This window comes from Meles meles, chromosome 10, assembly GCF_922984935.1.
Source record: "Meles meles chromosome 10, mMelMel3.1 paternal haplotype, whole genome shotgun sequence".
Lineage (NCBI taxonomy): Eukaryota > Metazoa > Chordata > Mammalia > Carnivora > Mustelidae > Meles > Meles meles.
The window spans coordinates 23,690,786-23,716,305 of NC_060075.1; the positions used below are offsets into that span (position 1 = coordinate 23,690,786).

At 46.3% G+C, this 25,520-nt stretch overlaps 1 protein-coding gene across 1 annotated transcript; it reads right to left on the minus strand.

The window, feature by feature from the left end:
• Positions 1–14,702: 14,702 nt before the first annotated feature.
• Positions 14,703–25,179, minus strand: GARIN1A (golgi associated RAB2 interactor 1A). Its single transcript, XM_046021404.1, has 5 exons — positions 25,014–25,179; positions 21,093–21,277; positions 20,666–20,915; positions 17,830–17,948; positions 14,703–14,993 (listed from the first exon to the last, which is right to left on the minus strand). Exons 1-5 carry the CDS (start codon positions 25,164–25,166, stop codon positions 14,798–14,800), a joined length of 903 nt encoding a protein of 300 aa, XP_045877360.1. The 5' UTR covers positions 25,167–25,179; the 3' UTR covers positions 14,703–14,797.
• Positions 25,180–25,520: the final 341 nt, after the last annotated feature.

Below are 25,520 nucleotides of genomic sequence, written 5' to 3' on the forward strand. Positions count from 1 at the left end.
TACTAATCAAATCAAAATCAAATATGATCAACTCAGAAAAGTAATCGGACAACCAGTGGATGCGATGTACAAGCGTGAAGAATTACTTTTGCATCTCATTAACAAGTCAGAGTGGCGGCTGAAAGGTCAGGAGGCTCTGCTGACCTGATTCCATCTGCCCCTCGCCTGGTGGCTTCTAGTTTGCCCATTCCAGCACCTGAAACCACTCCCTGGTTGGTAAAGCAACTGCTGCGTTCATCGTCCTTGTTTTCTTCTGTTTATCACGTGGGACAAATGTCCTCCATGGAAGGGTCTCTAGGGATGGGGTGAAGAGACCCCGTTCTGAGGTTGACATTTCTCTGGAAGCAATACACAGTCCAAAAGTGATGGCAGTTAACACACTGAGATGAGTTGAACTTGCCTGCCACAGTCTAGCTGATTGGTCTAGATATGTAGTTTGTATGAATTTGGCCATTGAGACAGCCAGAAGTCCCCTTCGGCGGGTAAGATGGCTTTTTCTGTTTTCTCTGTGAGCCTGTTTAGCCCATTTCTGTGGTATGTGGAAGAGGTTTAGCACCCAGTCTAGAAAGCTAATTACGAGGCATGGAACTTTCGGCTCTAAACGGAATCTAAAGCAATAATCAAATGTCTTTAAGATGTCTACCCTTCCTACTTGGCCCCCATCAAGCCTCAAAACCTAGCACACCAAATCTTTTGAAAAACCATCTGATAGATGCTTAGTTGCCTTTCTCTATCCATTCTCTCCATTTCCTTATTAATGGTGGAATGTCTGATCTTTAGTCGTGCAGTTTTCTGGAATAAAGATTACATTTCCTGGCCTCCCTTATAACTAGGGGTAAGGCCATGTGACTATGTTGTGGCAACGGAGATGGAAGTGCAAGCTGCATCTGTGGTGAAGAGACATAGGAGGAAGGGGCATACTTTCTCACTCATTATTTTTTTTCCTTCTGGCTGGAATAGAGATTTGACAGCTGGAGCTTGAGCAGCCCCATTGGGCCATGATGTGGCATTCTGCTGATGGTAGCATAGAAAGATAAAAGGGCTCTGGTTCCTTGATGATCATAAAATGGCCATACTAGTCCTTCATGGACTGTGTACCTCCAGGCTTTCTTTATATATGAGAGAAAAAATTTGGGTCTTCTGTTATACCAAGTCAGGCTAAAAAAATTGCTGATACAGGGCACCTGAGTGGCTCAGTAGGTTAAGCATCTGCCTTCGGCTCAGGTCACGATCCCAGGGTCCTGGGATTGAGTCCCTCATGAGTCTCCTTGGTCAGTGGGGAGTCTGCTTCTCTTGCCCCTCTGCCCCCCTCCCTCTCACCACCACAGTGGTCTTGTCTCCTTGACAATGTTGATAGTACTTTGGTTTGAGGCTAAAATCACTTAGTAGTGTTAAGTATCACTTCAAACTTACTCAGGAGTGACCAGGATATCTGATTGCATATTCAGTTGGGGCTAGACCAGGGTGCTGTGGAGCTTAGAGCTTATACAGTTTTGCAGAAACTTTAAAAATACTGGGGGCACCTGGGTGGCTCAGTGGGTTAAAGCCTCTGCCTTTGGCTCAGGTCATGATCTTGGGGTCCTGGGATTGAGCCCTACATCAGGCTCTCTGCTCAGCGAGAAGCCTGCTTCCTCCTCTCTCTCTGCCTGCCTCTTTGCCTGCTTGTGATCTCTGTCTGTCAAATAAATAATAAAATCTTAAAAAAAATAAAAATACTGACGGTTGGGGCAGTAGGGAGTTATTGTTTAATGGGTACAGAGTTTTAGATCAGGAAGATGACAAAGTTCCAGAGATGCGGTGGTGACAGGCCCCCAACAGTGTGAATGGATGTCATGCCACTGAACTGGACGCTTGAAATGGTACATTTCGTGTCTATTTTACTACAGAAAAACATTTCTAAAACATAAAAAGGAAAATAAATATGGTATTACCACAAAAATATGATAAAACATTGCCAAAAGCCCTCTTAGGGGCCTGGGAAGTTTCCATGTGAACAAAGGGCCCTGAAGTATAAACTTTATTATCTTCATGGCAAATCTGTCCCATTTAAATCTGTGTCACTATTAAAAAAAAAAACTATTACATAAGCAGTACATGTGCTTGTAGAACATCAGAAAATAGAAACAAGTTTAAAAAACAAACAGCATATTCTTACCTCCCAGAGAACATCACTGCGACAACCATGGATGTGTGTGTGTGTGTGTGTGGGTGGGTGGGTGTGGGTGTGGGTGTGTTTGTAAGACACAGAGATATTATGCTCTAAAAATTGTTTATAATTTTTTTAGAATCTGTATTATTTAACCAACACTTTTTACCTTTGTATTTTGGTATACTTTTATCTCATCTCATCTAATTTCTAGGCCATGTTAAAATTTCTCCAATCAACTCCAAGTTAATTGGAGGTAAGAGGGGTAAGTTATTCTTACAACCGATTTATCCAAATCAGTATTCATTCTAGGAGCACACATCCCCCTTAAGTTTATTTTAATCTAGTACAGTCCCTTTTTTAGGACACTTACTAGTGGAAGCAATTGAGATAGTTGTCCTACAGAATATCTCACCTTCTGGAACTGTCTGGTTACTTCCTTGTGGTATCTAGTTTGCTTGTCTAGCTAGTATTTTTCCTGTGAAATAGAATTTATATCTAAAGGGTTGATGGACACCTGGGTGGCTCAGTCGTTAAGTGTCTGCCTTTGGCTTAGGTCATGATCCTGGGGTCCTGGGATCAAGTCTCACGACAGGCTCCTTGCTTGGTGGGGAGCCTGCTTTTCCCTCTGCTTGCTGCTCCCCCTGCTTGTGTACTCTCTCTCTCTCTCTCTCTGACAAATAAATAAATAAATAATAAATAAATAAAGGGCTGATGGATTCAGGAAAGTTTTATTTTTTAAATAGTCACTATTTCTTAGCAAAGAGCTACCATAAGATCTATGTAAGATATTACCCTTCTGTCCCAAAGAATGTCCATAGGAAAATACATTAAAAGAATATATCTCGGGGCGCCTGGGTGGCTCAGTGGGTTAAAGCCTCTGCCTTCAGCTCAGGTCATGATCTCAGGGTCCTGGGATCGAGCCCCGCATCGGGCTCTCTGCTCCGCGGGGAGCCTGCTTCCTCCTCTCTCTCTGCTTGCCTCTCTGCCTAGTTGTGATTTCTCTCTGTCAAATAAATAAAATATAAAAAAAAAATTAAAAAAAAAAGAATATATCTCAGAAAAAAAAAATGATGCCAGGAGATAGAATAAAGTCCGACAAGAATCCTCCCTGTACCTTATAGTTCCCATGAAACAAGAAAGTAGACAAACAAAATTAGAGATAACAAAATAAGATGAAAAGGGTAAGGTAAGGAGAAAAAAAAAAGAAAAACCCGCTCAGTATCTGACAGTCACATTTCCACAAGAAATGGAGGTGACATGACAGCAAACCGAGTCAGTGACATGGTCAGCAGGTCAGAGACTGTCACACTAAGTATAATAAAGAAGGGCAAGAGATGAAAAGAATGGAAAGAAAATGATGGATGTGGGAGACATTTATGTTGACCGAACATACAGCTTGAGTCCCTGATGATGAGGGAACAAATGGAATTGAAAAAGTAGTCAAACACGTAAAAGAAAAAGCCATTTCTGAAACAAAAGACCCAATTTGGCACCAAATGGATTTACTCTATTCCAGGTAAACTGAGTAAAGAAACCACTGAGACCAGTATAGTTCTTGGGAAGTTGCTAAATCTTAAGCACAACAAAAGCATCTTACTACAAATATCTGGATAGAAGAAGCAGACAATCTATCAAGGGGAATACATTTTTTTTAAAAAGATTTTATTTATTTCTTTGACAGAGATCACAAGTAGGCAGAGAGGCAGGCAGAGAGAGAAGGGGAAGCATAGAGCCTGATGCGGGGCTCAATCCCAGGACACTGGGATCATGACCTGAGCCAAAGGCAGAGGCTTTAACCCACTGAGCCACCCAGGCGCTCCTAGCAAGGGGAATAAAATGAGACTGGTTCCAGACTTCAGCAACTTTACATGGGATGAGAAAAATGAAATGATGTGAACAAATAATTCCACAAACAGGATTTACGTTTACATACAGGAATGACATCCATTCAAGGATAAAGGAAGCCAACATAACCTTAAAATACTAAGCACACTAGAATAAATAAATCCATAAGCTGGTTCTTGGGGAAAAAATTAGACTATTAATAACAGTTAAATTTTTTATAAAAGGAAGATGCAGAACACATGATCTGAAATAAGAAAACACAAATAAGTACAAATAACTTCAGGCTCCTAGGTAATGACATTAGGCTTACATGAATTACTTATAGTCTAGGTAGCCAAAAGACCTCAAAATGTAGTGACTTAAAAGAATTTCGATTTGCTCTTACACAGTAGTCCAAAGATGGGCAGTCCTGGGCTGGTGGAGTATCTCTGCCATTATCAATAGGTCACTATCTGTCTCTGGGTTTCAAGGTGGCTGCTCAGCTCCTGCCATCACATTTGCATGCTGGCCAGTGAGAAGGGGAGGGCACACTCATTCCTTTTAAGGGCATGACCTAGAAAGGGCATAATCACTTTTGCTCACATCCCATTGGTTGGAATTCAGTCACATGGCCACACCCAGGTGCAAGGGAAGCTGGGAAATGTAGCTTTTAGCTGGATGGCTGTGAACCCACCTAGAACTGGGGGGTTCTGCTATTTATTATTTAAGGATGGGAATATCAGTATACAATTGGGCCATGTCACAGAAATGCTCCCTGTGACATTCACAGTAAATACATTAATCGTTTTTTGGTTTTTTTTTTAATTTAACTAGTAGCAACCTAACAAGAGGTTAAGCCAAAAAATAGAACAGAAAATCTGGGTATGGCCTGATACCAGAGAAAGAAAGCTAGTTAATATAATTGTGTGTGTTCTCACAAATTACCCACACCTACTCCTACCCGTCCCCCCAAATTGGAGAGAGGCAGTCTGAGGGAGTGAGTAATCAGCTCAAGGGAAACAAGAGAAAAATTTGCAAGAGGAGCAGTCCCTGTTGAGGCAGAAAGCTCAGCTAGGCTCTCTGTTCTTCAGATCTTTGGGCTGAATTGACACACTACCCCACGAGAGTAGGATAAACCCCCAACTAGAGAAGAGGACATTTTTATTTTATTATTATTATTTTTTTAGATTTTATTTATTTATTTGACAGACAGGGATCACAAGTAGGCAGAGAGGCAGGCAGAGAGAGAAGGAAGCAGGCTCCCTGCGAGCAGAGAGCCCGATGCGGGGCTCGATCCCAGGACGCTGGGATCATGACCTGAGCTGAAGGCAGAGGCTTTAACCCACTGAGCCACCCAGGCGCCCCGAGAAGAGGACATTTTTAAAGCCTGCCAGGAGAGAGCACAGCCAGGTCCTCCTCACTAGACAGATGGTCCAGAAGAGATTGGAGATGAGAAGTGAATCGGGGTGAAGGTCGAAGAGGCAGGATGTGGCTGTGGGGAGGGGTTGGAGAGAGCCTCAGGCGGGCGTGATGGCAGGGACAGTACTGGGGTGCTGTCCAGGACTTGCTTCCCTGAGAACTCAGAAGGTGTGGGACCAGCAGAGCAAAGCAGCTTTGAGGAGCTGCTGCAGGGAGAGGTGGGAGTGGAGAGAGCAAAGTAGGCTAAATGTTGCTGTCAAAGTACCATCAAAGTACTGTCAAAGTCAGGAGCGCAGGGTTGAGGAAAATGTCAATGCTCCAATATAGTGCTTCTCAACCTTGTCACACCCAAATCCCCTTTTCATGACTAATACATTGTAACTCCCCCCTTACCTTATGAAATAAAATTCGTGATTAAAACCTACCTACATTTTACTTATTTTTTTATTTTTTAACATTTATTTATTTTTTATTTTATTAAATTTATTTTAAAAAGTTGATTGCTGGGGCACCTGGGTGGCTCAGAGGGTTAAGCCTCTGCCTTTGGCTCAGGTCATGATCTCAGGGTCCTGGGATCGAGCCCCACATCGGGCTCTCTGCTCAGCGGGGAGCCTGCTTCCTCCTCTCTCTCTGCCTGTCTTTCTGCCTACTTGTGCTCTCTGTCTGTCAAATAAATAAAAATCTTTAAAAATAAAAATAAAAAAAAAGTTGATTGCTAGCCTGGCTGTAATATAAAAGAAAAAAACTATAATAAAATAATATGTGTTCCAATATGTAAATGCTGGTGCATGACTCTATTAGAGGTCAAAATGAAATATAGTTAGAAAATCAGAAACTTAAACCCAGAATGCAGTAGTTACCAAAAAAAAAAAAAACCAACAACCCACCACCACCACCAAGAAAACACCTGTAAAGGTGTATTGAACTGGCTACTTGAAAACAGTAAAACTCTACTATAAATTGATAAGTGGGGTTCCAAATAGTCAATAGGGATGGAATGGTGTTCGGTGAAGTGGAGGAAATGCTTGAGATTAGCCTGCTCAGCCACGGGGTCCCAGCCGCAGTGGGTCGCCACCTGGTGGCAGTTATCCACTCTGCTACCTAGATGTAAGAAAGAATGCCGATTCTCCCGCCGGCTTGGCACCTTGGCTTAGCAACTAGTGCGCTCCAAGCCTGCATCCAAAGGTCTCTGTGATGACGCGGACAGGAATGGGAACGACAGGGACTGATGCCTGTGAGCGGAGGCCCAGAGGCCATTGTCCTCCTGCCCTCTGGACTTTGAGAATCATGCGGGGCCCGCTGCCCCGGCCAAACTGGGTTTTACTTTTCTCCTTTGTGAAGTATAGTTCATCCTAACAGCTATCTCGTGCAATTATGAGAATCACATTAGATTGCTGGTGAGGAAACACTTTTAAAAATGCAAAGCATTTACAAAGGGAACGTCCTGGGTGCGCGTGTGTGACAATCTCAGGCCACCAGTTGTCTGTCACATTCTTCTTGCATCTAGATATGCCCCTCGAATGGCACTGAAGGGAGCGAATGGTTGTGACAGAAATTCCTTTCCTTCTTTGTGCAAGGCAAAATGCCTGACTGGAGACTTTAGGGGGCTGTAAAGCCATTTTAGAACAAACCATCTGTGACCATTTCTTTGTATGTCAAGGACACATGGTCTGTTTCCTATTGTGACTATTAATATTCAAAACCAGTGTTGTGTTTGGGCAAAATTAGAATTTTTAGTGATATTTTAATTAAAGAAACATTATCCACCCCCAGTGGGGAAATTAATTTATCTTAAGTCAGGCAGGAGGCAGAAACAGAGCAAAAACCAGAACAGCTTCCTCTTAAAACATCTCTAGATTGTGGTATTTCGGGCTGTTTCAAGTCATAGCATCTGTAAGTGACCTTAGCTTTAAGAATTCTAAATGTTCATTTTTAAATGCTTGTTTTATGAAACTTTACCACTCTCAGTTGTTTCCCTGTTTTGAAACCATAGTCTTGTGTATTTCTCAAGATCGAACCCTCGTGGGCTTTAGGGTGTTTTGTTTTCTGTTTTGGTTTGGTTTTTCAGCAGGGTAAGGAAGACTTTATTGTGGCAGGGCGGGGGAGGCGGTCACAGTCGGTATAGGGACAATTGTGATGGAATTTTGCAGCGGGGAGAGGTCTTGGGCTCAATTCCCAATGAAGCTGGGGGAAAGTGGGAACATATAGCCGAGGGGGAGGCCGGGGGTCTCTGGAAGAAAAATTACTGAGGAAATGTCAGGAGTAGGGATTTTTTTTTTTTTTAAGATTTTATTTATTTATTTGACAGAAAGAGATCACAAGTAGGCAGAGAGGCGGTAGCAGATTGCCGGATGCGGGGCTTGATCCCAGGACCCTGAGATCATGACCTGAGCCAAAGGCAGATGCTCAACCAACTGAGCCACCCAGGGGCCCAAATAACACTAGAGTCTTAACTGACCAGCCATTTGTTATTTTGCTTATGATTTACGAGGGCATTTGTGATGCATCTCATTCCATCACATATTTCAAGTGGGTCTGTCTTAGTGTTATTCCTGGAGGACGTTTTTCTCTTTGCTTGGAATTCCACTTCGGAAACTTGAAAATGTGTTCCTACATTGTTCTGGTGATGGTTTTTGCAGATGTCCTGCCTGGTGGGCTTGGATTGACCCCGGGTCACAATGTTTTGTTTCTTTTTTCTTTTAAATTGCATGTTTATTGGCTTTTCAAAGCTTTACTGATCGCTTCTGTGGTATTATTTTCAACTAAGAAATAGTTTCTGATAAATCAGTTTTATTTAGTTTTTATTTTAATTTTTTAAAAGATTTTATTTATTTATGTGACAGAGAGAGAGACAGCGAGAGAGGGAACACAAGCAGGGGGAGTGGGAGAGGGAGAAGCAGGCTCTCTGCTGAGCAGGGATCCCGATGCAGGGCTCGATCCCAGGACCCTGAGATCATGATCTGAGTTGAAGGTAGGCATTTAACTGACTTGAGCCACCCAGATGCCCTGAGAAATCAATTTTTTAAAAAAGATTTTATTTATTTATTTGATAGAAAGAGAGATCTCAAGTAGGCAGAGAGAGGCTGGGCAGGAAGCAGGCTCCCCGCTGAGCAGAGAGCCCAATGTGGGGCTCAATCCCAGGACCCTGAGATCATGACCCAAGCTGAAGGCAGAGGCTTTACCCCACTGAGCCACCCAGGCACCTCCTGAGAAATCAATTTTAATCATAAATCCATTCAGCAAAGGCCATAGTTTCTTCCTGTGTTGGGAGGCAGTGGGGGGGGTGGGGGGGGCAGGACATTGTGGGCACCAGTGCGCTACGGTAGAAATGAGTTATTTAACATCCTTTGATTGCGTGTCTAGCAGGGACCAGGCACTGGAGGACACACAAATGAGTAAGATACCAAGGGCAGATATATCGGTCTACACAGCATCCACTTTTCTGGAACAGCCCCACATTAGTTAGACTTCATGGCTGTAAGCACAGAAACTGACAGGTCAACATAAGCCAAAGGGAATTCATCGGAAAACTACTGGCACATCTTTACCACAAATGGAAGTGAAGGGAACCGGGCTTGGGGGACAGGCAGGAGCCAAAAGAGAAGCAATAGACTGGATGGAAGCCCAGCGAGGGTCACGTAGCCAGGCCAGCCTGGTCATGGCTCTGGCACAGGCTGAGGGCCTGTGGATGGAAACTTACCGAGAGGAAACTTCAGGAGTAAGGGAGATGATATTCCTGCTCAGGATATAAAATTCAGCTAAGTCCTTACAACCGACCTGAAGAGTTAGCAGAGGGAGTCGTTCTGGAACTAGCAGAGTGTTAAGTAGAAGACGCCACCATGAAATGAGTGATCTCTTTCTGTTTAGGGACACGGCCCACCTTGATGTGGGAAACAAAGGCAAAAGAAAAATTAAATGTCCTTACTACCTACAGCCCACTGACAAGCCCTTGAAACAGGCAGAGTGACATTTCTCTAGGGACTTAGCTTCCTCGATGTTACTACTTTGCTCAGGGCAAAAGTCAGTCTTAGTCCCACCACCAGGATCCTGAGTCTACTTTAACATATAAAAATTCCTTTGGAAACTTCCTGTATCTCTACCCCCCAAGATACATGTTGGCAATCGTCCCCCAAGCTATTCCCCACCCATACACATCTGAAGGGTCTCTTGACTGAGTTTTTAATAGACAGTAATAAATGACATTTTCCTAACAATCTCTATCCCCCTCAAGATCCTGGAAACCTTGCTTCCCAAACTCCTTAGAGACTTATGCTATCCCCAATCCACTCCCAACCTGAAAGTATATAATGGATCACTCCACAGGACCCCAGTGCAGCTCTTTCTGTCCACCAGTCCTGTCCCCATGCTTTCATAAAACCACCTTTCTGCACCAAACACATGTCCAGAATTCTTTCTTGGCTGTCAGATCTGAACCCTAACATCTTTCCTATATCACTCCTTCCGTGCCTACAAGGGAGGGAGTCATTGTCTTCACCCCATTATCCTCTCTCCCTCTGATCTCCTACCTGGACTTCCACTGGCCAAACCCACCTGGACTCCAGAGGCATTGGGCCCTTTGATGTAGCCTAGACAGATCAGCTTGGAGAACGGGCAGGAACCAGAGGAGTTCTGGGGCACAGAGAACGGGGAGAAAGGAGGACTGGATTTCGAGGGAGAAAGGAAGATAACTGGCACACGGAGGCCCAAGGCCCAAGCTAGGATTCCTGGGACATTGAATGCTAAATGGAAAACACAAGGATGGAGAACTTGGTGGGGACTTATTCATGCCAGCGAGTGTCCCAAACAGAGTGTAGATTAAATACAAGTCCTGGGCACCGCCCTGGGTCTGCCCCTTCCAGCCTTCCCAATTTCTTCTATGGTCTCTCTGATTCTGCCAGCCATTCTCACGTGGACAGAAGGACACACAACCCCAGCTCTTGCTGCCTCAGAATCATCCCTGTTGCCTGCACGTGAAGAACTCTGACGTACAATTTGGTACCAGAGAGGGGGCTGCAGGTTACAGACCCCAGGGAGCTTATAACCCCAACGAGATGGCATAGAATGCGTCAAGATTCCATCATATTCTGGGGTGATAACTTGACTGTCAGTGGTCCACAGCTCATTAAGTGACTGGTTGAGGGTAACTAAGACCATTTGATGGCAGAGTGTGTCTGCTGCAAGTAGGTACCTGCTGCCTTAGGATAATATAAAGGGAATGGATTCCAGGACACTGGAGTACAATGAGGCTTCGGGGTGCCTGGGGGGCTCAGTCGGTTGAGCGTCTGCCTTCGGCTCAGGTCATGATCCCAGGGTCCTGGGATCGAGCTCCATGTTGGGCTCCCTGCTCAGCAAGGAGTCTGCTTCTCCCTCTGCCCCCAACCCCCACCCCTCAGGCTCTCTCTTAAAAATAAATAAATCCTAAAAAACAAACAAACAATGGGTGCTTCCCAATGATAGTGAATAACTTAAAAAGAACAAAAGTTAAAACACTGAGATTTGGGTCTCTCGGTTATTGAATTTCGAAGGCTGTCAGGTCCCAGCTTCCATCCAGTCTCTTGTGTAAAAGAGGCACAAGGTGACAGCAAGACTCCATCAACTGCCACAGGGATAGCAGAGAAGACCCAAAAGACCCAAACCCTCAGGTCCTTCTGAGCAACCCGCCACTACCCATCCCAAGGGAGAGGAAGACTTTCCTTCCTTGCAGGAGGGCGCTGAACATTCCCCTCCAAGTTACTGGGCTGGTAACCGAATTCATCACCATGGTGCCCCAGTGGGTGTGGGTAGATAAGTATGGGAATCAGCACAGGGAAGGGAAATTATTCACCCAGGAAAATGTATTGAAGGAACTGGGTAATTTCTGTCTCTACAGTCGGCAAATACTGATGAGAATAACTTTGAAGGCACTCCACCGAGAAGGGAGAGCATAATTTTAGAGAGGGCTGATTTTACTGATGTTGATGTTCTTACCAGAGATGATATCATAATTGTGCTATGCCTCACAGCGCTGTATATTTCTTACAATTTGCTGTGTTGGCCAAAGCAAAGCTGAATTCGGCCTGGTTCACATTAGAGAACAATGAGCCACCAGAAATTCCTTGAAGCGATGTAGAAAAAGGAATTCAAAGCCTTCGGGAGATAAGAAAGTTGACTTTGACTTGGATCTGTCATGTACCTCCTGTTGCCCTTGCCGGACACAGTCCCTTTAGAAGGTCCTGAGTGCTTGCAGGGCTCTCCAAGGTTTTGAGAAAGCACTAGAATGTTTAAGAGGCTCTTTTTAAGCTAGTGAATGGGCTGTGTAATCTCAGTGGGAAAAGGAGAAAATTGGAGGCCCTCAAGGACCAGAAGCATGGTTACACATGGTCATCAGAGCTGAGGATGGGTTGACCTTTTGGTTAATTAATCAAGGATGTTTGGGGACATTGTTCGTGCCTTTGGGCTGCCTGTACTTCTTTTTGGGCATTGATACATCGTGAGTTTCGCCTCCTCAAGGGGAAGCCAGACCTCATGTTCTCAGCCTCCCTTTCAGCTAAGGAGTATCCTGTAAGCTGAATTCTGCAGAACAGACTCAGCGGCCCTGAGACCTTGACTTGTGCGTAAGCAGCATAAGGAAGGGAGCTAGCACTTCGTAGAGACTTAGAGATGTTCCCCCACCCACCCCGGGGTGGTGGGGGAGGGAGGGGGACAAGTGGCAGTAGAAGCATCTGATTTTGGAAGGCAGGGACGACAGACCAGGCCAGGGCCACTGGTGGGAGCTGAAGTGTGCGTGCAAGGTGCGGTATGGGGTGTTTGTTGGGGCGGTCCTGCAGCGTGGCGGGGCGGTTGCTCTGTAATGGGCTGTATAAGCCTTCAAGCCATTTCTCTCTTGCCTTTCCAGAGAGTCTGTCAGCTACTGGATATCCTTTGAGCTGTTCCTTTTATGCTTGAACTAGTAGTCAGAGTTGGCTGTTGACAGCTATAAGATCAGGCCTGAGTTAGGGCCCCGAGGAATAAAATGGAAAGGCGATGACTCGGGTCATTTGTATCATCAATGGAAAGCCGTCTCTAGTGGATACAGTTAGAGGAGCCGGGCTGCTCACACTCCTCGGTCCCCAGCCGGTGCTCACACCCCAGCTCGCTGAATGAAGGGAAGGCTGGGGTCCCTAACCAGGGACCCTATTACAAGCACCGTAAACCACCTACCATGAGTGTTCCTCCTAGACGTCCCCGAAGAGACCTTACACCATTTACAGTGACACTGTGCCCTCATAAAAGGGAAACGCAGAAACTTTCAGGGACCACGGGCTGCTGATTCTGAGTTAACACCAGCGGGGTACCCCAAATGCTACTGTGTCATCTGCCCATCAGAATGGGATCCTTTGAAAACCTGTTTCAAAGGAAACACAAAGTGTAACACCACCTGTCTAAATTCCTCTTCCCTCTCCTGAAACATGCAAGGGAGCAGAACAACCCACTTGGGCCTTGAAATCTGGCTTACTTAGCAAGGATGTGCGGAGACGCTGGAGGCCCAAGGCAGAGCGCCTCTCTGAACGGAGAGCAGAGTGTCACACTGGGGTGGACATTTGTTATTATCAGCCACCGGACATCTGTTCTCCTAGCTGTTCTTTTGTGGCACCCCTCCATTTCTCCCGAGAACCCCTTGGCCTGCTGCAGCATGGGTGAGATGCTCAATTATCCACCCTTACCTGAATCCGCTGAGCTCTTCTGATGTCGGGGCATTCGGCTCTGGCTCTGGCTCTTCTGTGAGCTAACTCCTATCCTTCCAATAAATTCCCGTTGGTTTAAATGAGAGTCGGCTCCTTCTCAGGGGCAAAGAACTCTAATATGAAGTGGTATCCGTTCTTAAAGAGTTCCTAGTCCCACCAAGGAAACGGCCCCATAAACAACTGGAAGGGTGTGAGAAAGGTCCTGAACAGGCACATGCAGGGACACAGCACGGAGCTCCCGCAGGGCGGGCAAGTATCGCAAGAGCGAGAGATAGACACGCAAGGGAAGTGACGCGCGTCCAGCACCGAGCCAAGGACGTGCCACACCCTTGCAGTAGGGAAGCTCATGGTGCATTTAGGAAGCAGAGCAAGTTTGGTGTGGTGGGAACACGAGGTGCAAGGGAAGCAGCCTCTGGGGAGTGGAGAGGCTGGAGGGATAGGCCCGGTCATTTCCTATCAAAGAGCTTGGTTTTTAATCAAGGGTGAAGCTGTGGTCAGATGTCTGTTTCAGGAAGATTGCTCTTTAGCAGTGCAGAAGGGAAACGGATTGGGAAGAAATCAGAGTCATCGGACTTGCTCCCTATATGACCTTGTGCAAGTTCTTGAACCTCTCTGTGGCTCATGTTCACATAAATGCTAGCAAGAGGCTCTCCTCCCAATGAGTTGTAAGGATTAAGTAATCTTTGTAAAGTCTTAGCATAGGATTTGGCACATGGTAAATTGCTAATGAAGTCTGCTGTTATTGTTATGATGATGAGAGCTTGGGAGGCCAGCTGGGGTTATTAGGGTAATCTAGGTGAGAGCGGATGGAGTCATAAACCAAGGCAATGGAAGTAAGTGTGGAGAACCCTTAAATGTTTGTAAGCACCCCAGTTACAGTTTGTAAACAACCAGTCAAGTGGCTGGCCATTCATGCAGGGACATGAGAGTGGTGTGGGTACTGATTGATATTGATATATGGGTATTGATAATGGTACGAGGACCACAGGCATAAATTGGGAAGCTAGGTCACCCTTCACATCAGCCTCTAAGTTCTGCTGCTAGATGTCCCTCATCAGCACCAGCAATGTTCAGCTGGACTGTAACAGGCTGCAAAGAAATGTGTTTTGTTTTAACTTACTGGAGACAAGAAGAAACCCACAAACGTTGGGCATCCTCTCAGCTCCTGTCTTTTCTGACTGGGTCTGGCCAGCACTTAGTGCTTAGTCCACCTGAGAATGCACAAGGAGGGGATGGCCTTGTGCTTTCTCCCTCCACCGTTCTATTTCCTACAATGTGAACTCTAGGAGAGAAAGGCCTCCAGCCCTGATTTGCAGACCTGTGGTTCAAACAGTGTGTCAACCTTAATGGTGCTTTCTTGTGTCACTACCGGCTGTTTCCTCTGGACTGGATTTCTTGGCTTGGCTTGGCTGCTTTGGGGTTTCAATGGAGCAGACAGAACATTTTTTCCCACTTACTTCCCTAAGGAGTGAGCTCCTGCTCCTAATTAGTCCATCTCCAGCCCAAAGCCCCACAGAGCACAACCTATAACAATTAGGAATTCACTTGGAGGTTTATTGGTGGAAGAACAGAAGCACTTTGCTATAAACACCATCATACCTCTCCCACAGTCTTGGGCCCACAGTGGGAAAACAGCATTATAGGAGGTCGTATCAAGTTCGCTGAATGAAGTTAGGGAAGATCACCCTGTTTGGGCTTGGTGTCAGGGTCCCAGAAGGTTCTCTCCTAGGGAACTGGCAACAGGAGCTTGCAGGAAGTGCTCATCTGGATTTTCTTGTTCCCAGAGACTGTGGCTCAAGGCGGCTCTCATGGGTATATTCAAGTTGACCGGAGATGCCACTTGGGAGGGTATCTTATAGCTGTCCAGATTGTCTATTTTGATGGCAACGTTGGTGTTACTGTTGGAGCCCAGGAATTGGGGGGTCATTGAAAGCAATAAAAGAAAAAGCATTGTTAAGAATTTAAGAACCATTTTTTTTTAAGATTTTATTTATTTATTTGACAGAGAGAAATCACAAGAGAGGCAGGCAGAGAGAGAGGAAGGAAAGCAGGCTCTCCGCTGAGCAGAGAGCCCGATGCGGGACTCGATCCCAGGATACTGAGATCATGACCTGAGCTGAAGGCAGCGCTTAACCCACTGAGCCACCCAGGCGCCCTAAGAACCATTTTTAAATGCTGTCTTTTCCAGGACAAGTGCCTTGAGCATAGCGACAGCATGTATATGTGGTGCGATGTGTCAAGAGTGACTTGAGCAGAGAAAACCAAGCAGGAGGGAGGCTCCAGCTCAGGCCTGCTGTGATGGACTGGAACAGACACCCCTCCAAACCTTAAGTGTTGCTTTTATGCGTTGAGAACCTCATGCGTTAGGTAAGACTCGAAGGCAAGATCTGAGCCCACTGGGATCTGCCCGAGACCCACTCTAACTTCCAGGCAGCAGGATAAAGCTGAAGAAAACCTTAAGACAGTTCTCCAAGGAGCACCTGGGTAACTCAGTTGGTTAAGCAACTGCCTTCTGCTCAGGTCATGATCCTGGCTTTCCAGAATCGAGTCCTGCACTGGGTTCCCTGTTCAGCACAGAGTCTGCTTCTCCCTCTGACCTCTCCCCTCTCCTTCTCTCTCTCTCTTAAATAAATACATAAAATCATAAAAAGAAAAAAAAAAAAGACAGCTCTCCAGAACAGTAATAACTTAACAAAAAGTCACAGCCACTTACTGTGTCTAGAAAAATAGTGTAGCTAAATTTTTTTTAAATGTTGTAAGTTCTCCTTTTATACTTTCATTTTTCTTAAGGCATGATCTGCTTTGTTATTCTCTCTGGTGTATTAGGCTTCATTTTGGAAATAATTGTTTCTTTAAAAGTGTCTGATTCTGGGGCACCTGGGTGGCTCAGTCATTAGGCGTCTGCCTTTGGCTCAGGTCATGATCCCAGAGACTTGGGATCTAGCCCTGCATCAGGCTCTCCCTCTCTTACTCCCCCTACTTGTGTTCCTTCTCTTGCTGTGTCTCTCTTATCATATAAATAAAATCTTTTTTTAAAAAAAAAGTCTGATTCTTTCCTCAGTTTCATCACCACATTTATAAGTCTTTTAAATTCTGGGTTGTGTTGCTTTTTTGAAATGCTGGGTTGAAGTATTATTTGTTTAGCAGGCCCGTCTTTTTCATGTGCTTGCGTTGTCTGTAAGCATTTATTATGCTTCATATACTCTTTTTTCTCCTTATATAATTGTGCATGGGGTTTGATTACTATCCTTTTCTGACGGTTGTTTTTAATGTGAAATGGTTTTCCTGAAGTTTCGGATTGAGGGTGGGTCAAGGTAGCTTTCTGGTTCGGGCTCCAGAGCTCCCTGTTGTGTCGCTTTTGTGAAGTGTTTATGGCCTTACATTTTCTATAATTGGGGGCTGGGCTGCGTTCCTCTCTCCTGCCTTTCGCTTTAAAATAAGCCCTGCCCAAGAGGACTCCCTTAAAGGGCAAGGGGGCTGTGACAGCTAGTGCCTGGGTGGCGTGGATGCCCGCGGAGACAGGGCCTGAGGCGGGCGGTGGCTGGATGAAAGGAAGCCGTCAGAGCATCACCAGAGTTGCAGTAGGGGGTGAAGGGGGCATCAGATACAGGTCTCTAAAGAACCCAAGAAAGCTCCTAAGAGGAAAAGAGAGCTTTAAAATTAGGAAACAGAACAAGAGGAGTGACAACCCAGTCCCCACAACGGAGGACTCTCTGAACACGCGGCCAGGCTGAGGGAGGCTGTGAAGAGTTCAGAGTTTTTGTTGTTGTTGTTGTTGTTTTTTAAAGATTTTATTTATTTGACAGAGAGAGACACAGAGAGAGAGGGAACACAAGCAGGGGGAGTGGGAGAGAAAGAAGCAGGCTTCCTGCTGAGGAGGGAGCCAGATGTGGGCCTCTATCCCAGGACCCTGGGATCATGACCTGAGCCGAAGGCAGCCAGCTGCTTAAAGGCTGAGTCACCCAGGCGCCCCCAGGTCAGAGTTCTGATAATTATCAGGCACCAGACATTTTAATTTCAGAATTGACACTGCTTTTGCAATTTAGAGGGACCAAAGGACCTTTTATATTCTGAGGGGGAGCCCATAATCTTATGGAGGCTGTCAGAGAACCAGCTTTTATGTTGGGGCAAGAAGAAAGCTTCTCCCACTGAAAAAATTATAAACGGAAGACAAAAATAAATTAACATTTTGAGGATACCCTTTAAGTTATACTTGTTCAGTGTATTGGTTGCATGATCCTGCTTTTGTTTTCCATCACTTATTGCACAGAGTACCATACAATGGCTTAGCAAATGGTGTTGGAGCCATCTCTGCTTTGGGTTATTGTCTATTCTGTCCATTTTACAGAACAGATAAGTGAGGCAAAGAGAATTCAGAACTGTCTCACCCAGGGAACCCTGGTGAACTGGGTCTGGAGACTGTCCATATCTAACTCCCTGAGTCTGCTTTATTAGCTTACCCTTCTTTGAATTAATTTCCTCATCCCTCATTCTTTTTATCGAGCACTACCGATGAAAGCCCTGCCGTCTGCCTAGGAAATATTCAGACCCGTCAGCCATAGACGCTGTTTGCAAGGATGGGCTTATCATAACACTGAGGGGAGAAGTCGGACACATAACTGTCTAGAATAAAAGAAGGAACTGGGCTAGTTTGGCAGAAGGTGACCCTGACCCCACCCACAGCTCAGTGCCGCGGGAAGGGATGTTGGAGCTGCCTGTGTGGAGGGTACCCACCAGTCTGCTGTGAGCTGGGGTTTTCCTGAGATATTCGAGAAACAGTCACTGGTCTGCTCGGCCGCCAACAGCATGAAGTTTTCACTGGGCTGAGTGGATGATGGGAGGCTGCTTTCGGGCTGGGTGGAGAAATTGACAAGTCAAGAGGACGGGGTCTGTACTCTGAGAGCCGTTGCCGCCTCGGGCCAGAACCTGGAAGGAACTCACTGGAAATTTCCAGCCTACACCCGGGCACCTGTTCCTTAAACATGAAACTCCAGGATCATCAGACCACGGTTGCCCCCCCTCCACTCCCTACCCCCCAGTCCCCTACCCCCACCCCGGCAGGATCACCTCCTCCTCTCTCTGATGACCTGCCATGGTTACTGCTCCAGGACATTAAGAAACCAGGGCAGCTGACTTTGGAAGTCAGGCACAGCCTACCTAAAGCTTTCAAATAAAACGAGAGGAGGAAAGTGTCTAGATTCTGAAACCTGAAGGTGTTAGGCAATCCAGCTTATCAAGCTCTTTCCTTCTGTGCCTCTACCCTAAGCAGGTCCAGGAAAAGTCTTCTGTGTGTCGAAAGGTGTAGAGGGTGGTGGTGGGAACCTCAAACTGAAAGGGAAAAGCAAATCCTTGGGGGGAAAGATTTGCAGAAACTTGTGATTAAAGGTTTAAAATTCTTGATGCATAAAGAACTTTATTTTACAAATCAATTTAGAAAAACACAAAGCTGCCAATAGAAAAATAGCCAAAGAACACAATAGACAATGCAAAAAGAAATATATATATAAATATATATATAAAACAATGTTCAAACTCACTGAAAATCAAAGAGCTGCTACTTTTTTTTGCCTACTGTATTAGAAAATTTATTAAAATGTATACTTCTCAATTGTGATAAGGACACAGACACAGATACTCATTGGAGAGACTATACTTTGGCATAAGCTTCCTGGAAATAATCTGGCCAAATATATGAAGAGCCTTAAAAATGTCCCTATCCTTTGAATTCTGCTTCTAATAAACTATCCTGAGAAAACAATCAGAAATGTGGACCATACACATACATGCTTGTTTTAGCATCACTTACAATAATGAAAAGTTAGAATCAATTCTAAATGGCTGATAACAGGAGAATGGGAAAGTGAGGGTTTTTTTTTTTCAAGATTTTATTAATTTATTTGACAGAGATGACAGAGATCACAAGTAGGCAGAGAGGCAGGCAGAGAGAGGGGAAGGGAAGCAGGCTCCCTGCTGAGCAGAGAGCCCCATGTGGGGCTCAATCCCAAGGCCCCAGGGCCACAACCTGAGCCAAAGGCAGAGGCTTTAACTCACTGAGCCACCCGGGCGCCCCGGGAAAGTGAGTTTTATGCATTCAAACAACTCCTGAACAGCATGAAATTATCAAAACGATGTGCATAAAGAACTTTAAAAAGAAATGGGAAAATGCTTCTGATATAATCTAAGTTGGAAAAAAAAGCAATATTCAGAAACACATTATATATTTAATATCCTCAAATATATAAATTAAAAATTAATTTTTAAATGGAAGACTTAAGAAAATGAATGAACGTGGGGGTGGGGGTGGGAGAAAGAAAGGTAAACCAGGAAACCGACTCTTAACTATAGAGAACAAACAGAGGGTTGCTGGAGGGGAGGTGGGGGCGGGGACGGATGGGTTAAAAGATGATGGGGTTGAAGGAGGACACTTGTGATGAGCACTGGGTGTTGTAAGTGATGAATCGCTAACTTCTACACCTGAAACTAATATTACACTGTATGCTAACTGGAATTTAAATAGAAACTTGGAGAAAGAAAAATAAATGAATAAATAAATTTTAAAAACCTTGATTAAATGGACTCCTAGCAAATTCATTTTAGCCTCTAGCCTTTAAAGAATAAATGTTTTTAGGGGGCGCCTGGGTGGCTCAGTGGGTTAAAGCCTCTGCCTTCAAAGCCTCTGCCTTCAAAGCCTCTGCCTTCAAAGCCTCTGCCTTCGGCTCAGGTCATGATCTGAGGGTCCTGGGATCAAGCCCCGCATCTGGCTCTCTGCTCTGCAGGGAGCCTGCTTCCTCCTCTCTCTCTGCCTGCCTCTCTGCCTAGTTGTGATTTCTCTCTGTCAAATAAATAAATATTAAAAAAAAAAGAATAAATGTTTTTAAAGTTTTAAAATACCCATCAATGTGGAAACACATGCACAGTTCTTCAGTTGATTTGAAGAAAATAGCATAACTTAATGCCAAAACCTAATAAAGATCAAGCAAAAAAAAGAAAAATAATAAAAAAAAAAAAAGGAAGACTGGAAAGAAATACGCCAGGACGTTCCAAGTGATTGCTTGGGGTTAGAGAGAAGTGGGAGCGGTGTTTCTGTGATTTTCTAATTTTCTTTAGTGAGCATTTTTCTATTTTAATACTGGAGGTAAAAAAAAAAAAAAAAAACCCAGAAAATTTTTAAGTGAGTAGGGGTGCCTGGGTGGCTCACTCATTAAGCATCTACTGATCCCACATCAGGCTCCCTGCTCAGTGGGAAGCCTGCTTCTCCCTCTCCCAGTTCCCCCTGCTTGTGTTCCCTCTCCTGCTATGTCTCTCTCTCTGTCAAATAAATAAATAAAATCTTAAAAAAAATTTTTTTAAGTGAACGAAGTACTTTATAGCTCTTTTTTAGGAAAAGTAAATGAATTGGCTCTTTATGTCTGTAGACCTGAGTTTGGTGTGTGCGGTCATTGACCCTTGAAAATGAAGTCTGCCCCCAAAAGGGTAGGCTTTAATACCCATCAGTCCTCAGAGGCGCTGTGCTCCCCATCTCCCCTCCCCCACGCCCCCACCGCAGGTCTTGACGGGAGGCCCCACTTACTGTTATTCTAGTGGAGCTGCTGGACATTTTGGGCACCAGGCAGTGAGTGAACTGGATTCTTGGGTCTTTGGTGGTGATGGACAGACCTTTCTGCAAAATTTTCACCAAGCGGATCCAGAATTGAAACACAGCCTCTGGGTGTTTTTCGTGGAGCCTCAGGTAGTAGATCTTTTCAGTCACTGTCCTAACCCGCAGGATGCGTTGGAGCCGATCACAGATTTGTAGCTCCACGAACTTCAGGGGGAGAATCCTAGCCATGATCAGGAAATTCCCATAGTGAGGAGCTCACCCATTCAGTCAAGCATCCTGTGCCTACCTAGCACTTGGCCCAACCTCACTAGGCTCCCTCCTCTGCCCGGGGGCCACCCCAGGGAGGACCCTCCAGCTTTCCCACCCCCTCCGGCCTCTCCCTCCAGCCTTTCTTTACCTGCTGAGGGTGACCACGGGAGCACAGTCAGGAGTGCTCCAGGAGGAAAACTGACCCTGGGGCCAGGTGACGTTGGCCATCAGGAGGACGTTGGGGAGTGGCAAGGAGGGCACCGAGGAGGTCACCCCAAGGATCACAGTGGTAGACCCTTCATATACATCCATCCAGCTGCCGGGCTTAGTGACCTAGAAATCAGCCCCGGGTGCATGGATCAGAGAGAAGCAGAAGACAAGGGTGGAAGAATGGAGGTGCTAGAAAGCAGCACGTCAGCTTGATGACATGCTGGGAGCTTCTGTGCTGCTCGCTGGTGGATGGCCCACTGGCTTGGGCCATGACCAGCTTCCACCTTTTTTGGGGGTCTCCCCAAAGAGACCAGCTCACTGGTAACAGGAAATTGGGTTGCTCCTCTTTGTGTCCTTTGCATGATCTAGCTTTAAAGATTTTATTTATTTATTTAGAGATGGTGGGGAGAAAGAGTGGGAGAGGGGCAGAGGGGGAGGGAGAGGGACAAGTAGACTCCTGCATTGGGCGGGGAGCCCAATGTGGGGCTCCACCTCATGACCCTGAGATCATGACTTGAGCCAAAATCAAGAGTCGGACGCTTAACCCACTGAGTCACCCCCAGGGCCTCTGCATTATCTAACTTTTAAAGGAGCATTAGTAAGAAAAAGCTGAGAGGCTTTGAAATGTTATTCCTCCATCCTTGGGTAGAAGAAGCCAACAAGGCTTCTAATGATCTGGAAGGGAGATTGTGTAAAGAGAATTCCAGGGGCACCTGGGTGGCTCAGTGTGTTAAAGCCTCTGCCTTCAGCTCAGGTCATGATCCCAAGGTCCTGGGATCGAGTCCTGCATCGGGTGCTCTGCTCAGCAGGGAGCCTCCTTCCTCCTCTCTCTCTGCCTGCCTCTCTGCCCACTTGTGATCTCTGTCAAATAAATAAATAAAATATCAAAAAAAAAAAAAAAAAAGAGTTCCAGAAGGGGAGGAGAGTGAGGAAAGAGCTGTTGAATGGGGAAGACCCAAGCAGCCCAACATGAGGGAGGTTTGGGGAGCTTCCTGCAAGGTGAGGGGGGCCCAGCTTCTTGCTGGATCTTGAGTGAAATAAGAACCTGTTCTCTTGCAGCATCTGAGGCTGGGGCAGGACAGGAGCCTGGATGCTTGACACTGGGCCCAGCGTCTCAGCTAAGACACCCCCACCTCACTGTCCAGGGCAGGCAGCGAAGCCTTCGAGGAAGTGCAGGGACCAGGGTAAGGAACATTTGAGGGGGGACCCCTTGTTCCCAAGACCAGAGGGCCTTCTCCCAATGTTCTAGACTTTGTAGGACCGTCAGAACCATTTCACGGCCATGGTGGAACTGGGGACAAGAGGAAAGCCCCAGGAAGGACTGAAATTTAAGTTCCAACAAACCTGACTAGAAGGTGCTCCGAGAAAAGCGAATTTTTATTTTGAAGGAAGAATTTTATTTTATTTTATTTTAAGATTTCATTTACTCAGAGAGAGAGAGAGTAAACACAAGCAGGGGAAGCAAGCCGCAGGCAGAGGGGGAAGCAGGCTCCCCACTGAGCAAGGAGCCCAATGTGGGACTCGATCCCAGGACCCTGGGATCATGACCTGAGCCGAAGGCAGATGCTTACCTGACTGAGCCACCCGGGCGCCCCAACTTTTTTTTTTTTTTAAAGATTTATCTATTTGAGAGTGAGCATGAGTCCGAGGGGCAGAGGAAGCGGGGGAGAGAATCTCAAGCAGACTGTGCTAAGCATGGAGCCCCATGCTGGGCTCGATCCCATGACCATGAGATTACGACCAGAGCAAAAACCAAGAGTGGGACTCAACCAACTGTGCCACCCAGGTGCCCCTCAAGTAAACGTTTAACCCCCCCATGCGGCAGCTTCGGCAGGCAGGCTTTTCCCCTCCCTGGGACAGTCTTGAGTTTCCTGCTGCCTGAGCCACTATGTATCCACCCAGAGAATCTAAACAATTTTAATATCAGGTCAAAGAGAACATGTTAAGAGAATAAGCCTCCTGCAAAAACATCACACTCCAATAGAAATGACTGGAATTTGGTATCCCGAGACTGGATCTCCCATGTCACCGTTCCTTCTCCACCAAAACTGCATGAGGAAGGAGCACGCCCCCCAGGCGACTGGCTGGTGGCCACGCTCTGCAGCCCCCTAGGGCGGCTCAAGAACCTGGGAGCGCCCGGAGCCCTGAATGGCTGTCTGAAATCTGAGGGACCCAGTCAGGGAGTAGCTCACTGTTGCGTGAAAGCATCTCCAAATTAAGCTCAGATCGTCTCTAGTCTCTTCTGTAAGTCCTCGCTGCTTTGTGACTCCGTCACATGGATTCCTGGCTTCAGACCCTCCTGTGCATTTCAGCCTCCTGACTTTGTCCTGGGACTTGAAATCCCTTGGCCTGGAATGTCCTCCCCCACCCTTCCACTTACCAAAGTCTCCATGATACCTCGAAGAATGGCTTAACCCACCTCTTCTGGGGAGCCTTCTTCAACTGCCAAAGTCCCAAGGGTGTTCTGAACTAGACACTGGTGCCCCCTCTCCCTGCTCATGCTTTAGGGATCAGCTGGTCCAAACCACCTGACAGAGCTTTCATAGCAGTTACAATTTTATAACATGCCCCTTAAATTGACAAATTCATAAGTTCCTTGGCCAGGGACACTATCTGATCTCTCTTTGTGTCTCTTGCCCCGCATGCAGCTCATAGCTCGCCAGCAAAGGAGCTGGTCATGGCATACCTGCAGAGACCCCTCAGGTCCCCACTAGACCTCTGGAGGGAGTCGGTCAGCCCCTCAATGAGATGTCATAGTGTGTGTGTGTGTGTGTGTGTGTGTGTGTGTGTGTGTGTGTGTGTGTTTAGGTAAAATCTGTCCCAGTGTGGGACTTGAACTCACCACCCTAAGACCAAGAGTAGCTTGCTCCACTGACTGAGCCAGCCACACACCCCAAGCTATATTAAAATGACTGCCCCAGGGACGTCTGGGTGGCTCAGTCGGTTGAGCGGCTGCCTTCAGTTCAGGTCATGATCCCAGGATACTGGGATCAAGTCCCACATTGGGCACCCTGCTCAGCAGGAGTGTGCTTCTCCCTCTGCCCGCTGCTTCCCCTGCTTGTGCTCTCTTGCTCTCGCTCTTTGACAAATAGATAAATAAATAAAATCTTAAAAAATCAAAAATCGGGCGCCTGGGTGGCTCAGTGGGTTAAGCCGCTGCCTTCGGCTCGGGTCATGATCTCAGGGTCCTGGGATCGAGTCCCGCATCGGGCTCTCTGCTCAGCAGGGAGCCTGCTTCCCTCTCTCTCTCTCTCTCTCTGCCTGCCTCTCTATCTACTTGTGATCTCTATCAAATAAATAAACAAAATCTTTAAAAAAAAAATCAAAAATCAAAAAAAAAAACAACAAACAAACAAAACTGACCACCCCATACTCTTAATGGCCCCATGCTTCCCAGTCCAAAAATGCTCACTTCCATTGGCCATATCACCACCCTTTAGGGAATATGGAATCTGGGAAAGGCTGATTCTAGGAGCTTGGTTCTCAAAAAAAGCTACTTCTAAATCATCCCAGAGAGAGGAGGTTGGATTTCAGGGCAGGGATTCTGATAGCAACCTTCATTCCCTCTAACGAACCATCCCCTCCCTAGTGGCCCTGGGAGGATGTCTATGGACCCTGCTTGGAGAGTGGGCTCTGATGTGCCCTTTTGCAGCACATAGTTCTGTTTCCTGGAAGCACAGGACCTGTGGGGAGCCCCATGATGCCATAGGCACAAACTGGGCTGAACTTGGTTGTCTCCAGCCGTAGCGGATTCCTTCTCCTCCCCAGGGCTTTCAGAGGCTATGGCATTTTTGGATCAACCCTCGGGAGGAGGTTTTGGAAAGGGAAAGGGAACAGGCTCTGAGCTGCACACGGGTACCTGGATAAAGTTGCTTTCAAACACCACCGAGTCGGAGAACAAGTTGAATTCTGGAGAATGAATCAGTTGACAAAGAAGGCCATCTTCCACCCCAAGTTCCACTCCAGGGCCTGGTTCCCTGACCTCAGGTGGAAGGCCCCTAATTTTACTCATTGGTTCTTGGAAAGAATGAGCTGGGGACCATCTCTGGGGCTCCACGCAGACCCAGCCCAATTCTGAGATGTTGATGTGACCACTACTCCCCCCAACCTCCACAGCTCCACCTCCCCTCCTGACTTACAGGCTGTCCACCAGGCCAGGGAGGGCCTGTCGGCTCACAATGGCAGGCATGACATCAAGGAATGTGATGGGTAACAACAGGAAAGCAAAAATAGAAGAGGCAAGGAAGGACTGGGCATGGGGGTCGGGGGGGGGGAGTAATTTTTTTTCCCTCCCCTTTCCTACACACTACACACTATCAGTAATGTAGTCCTAGTCCCTTTTTCAATCTCTCTGTATCCATGATGA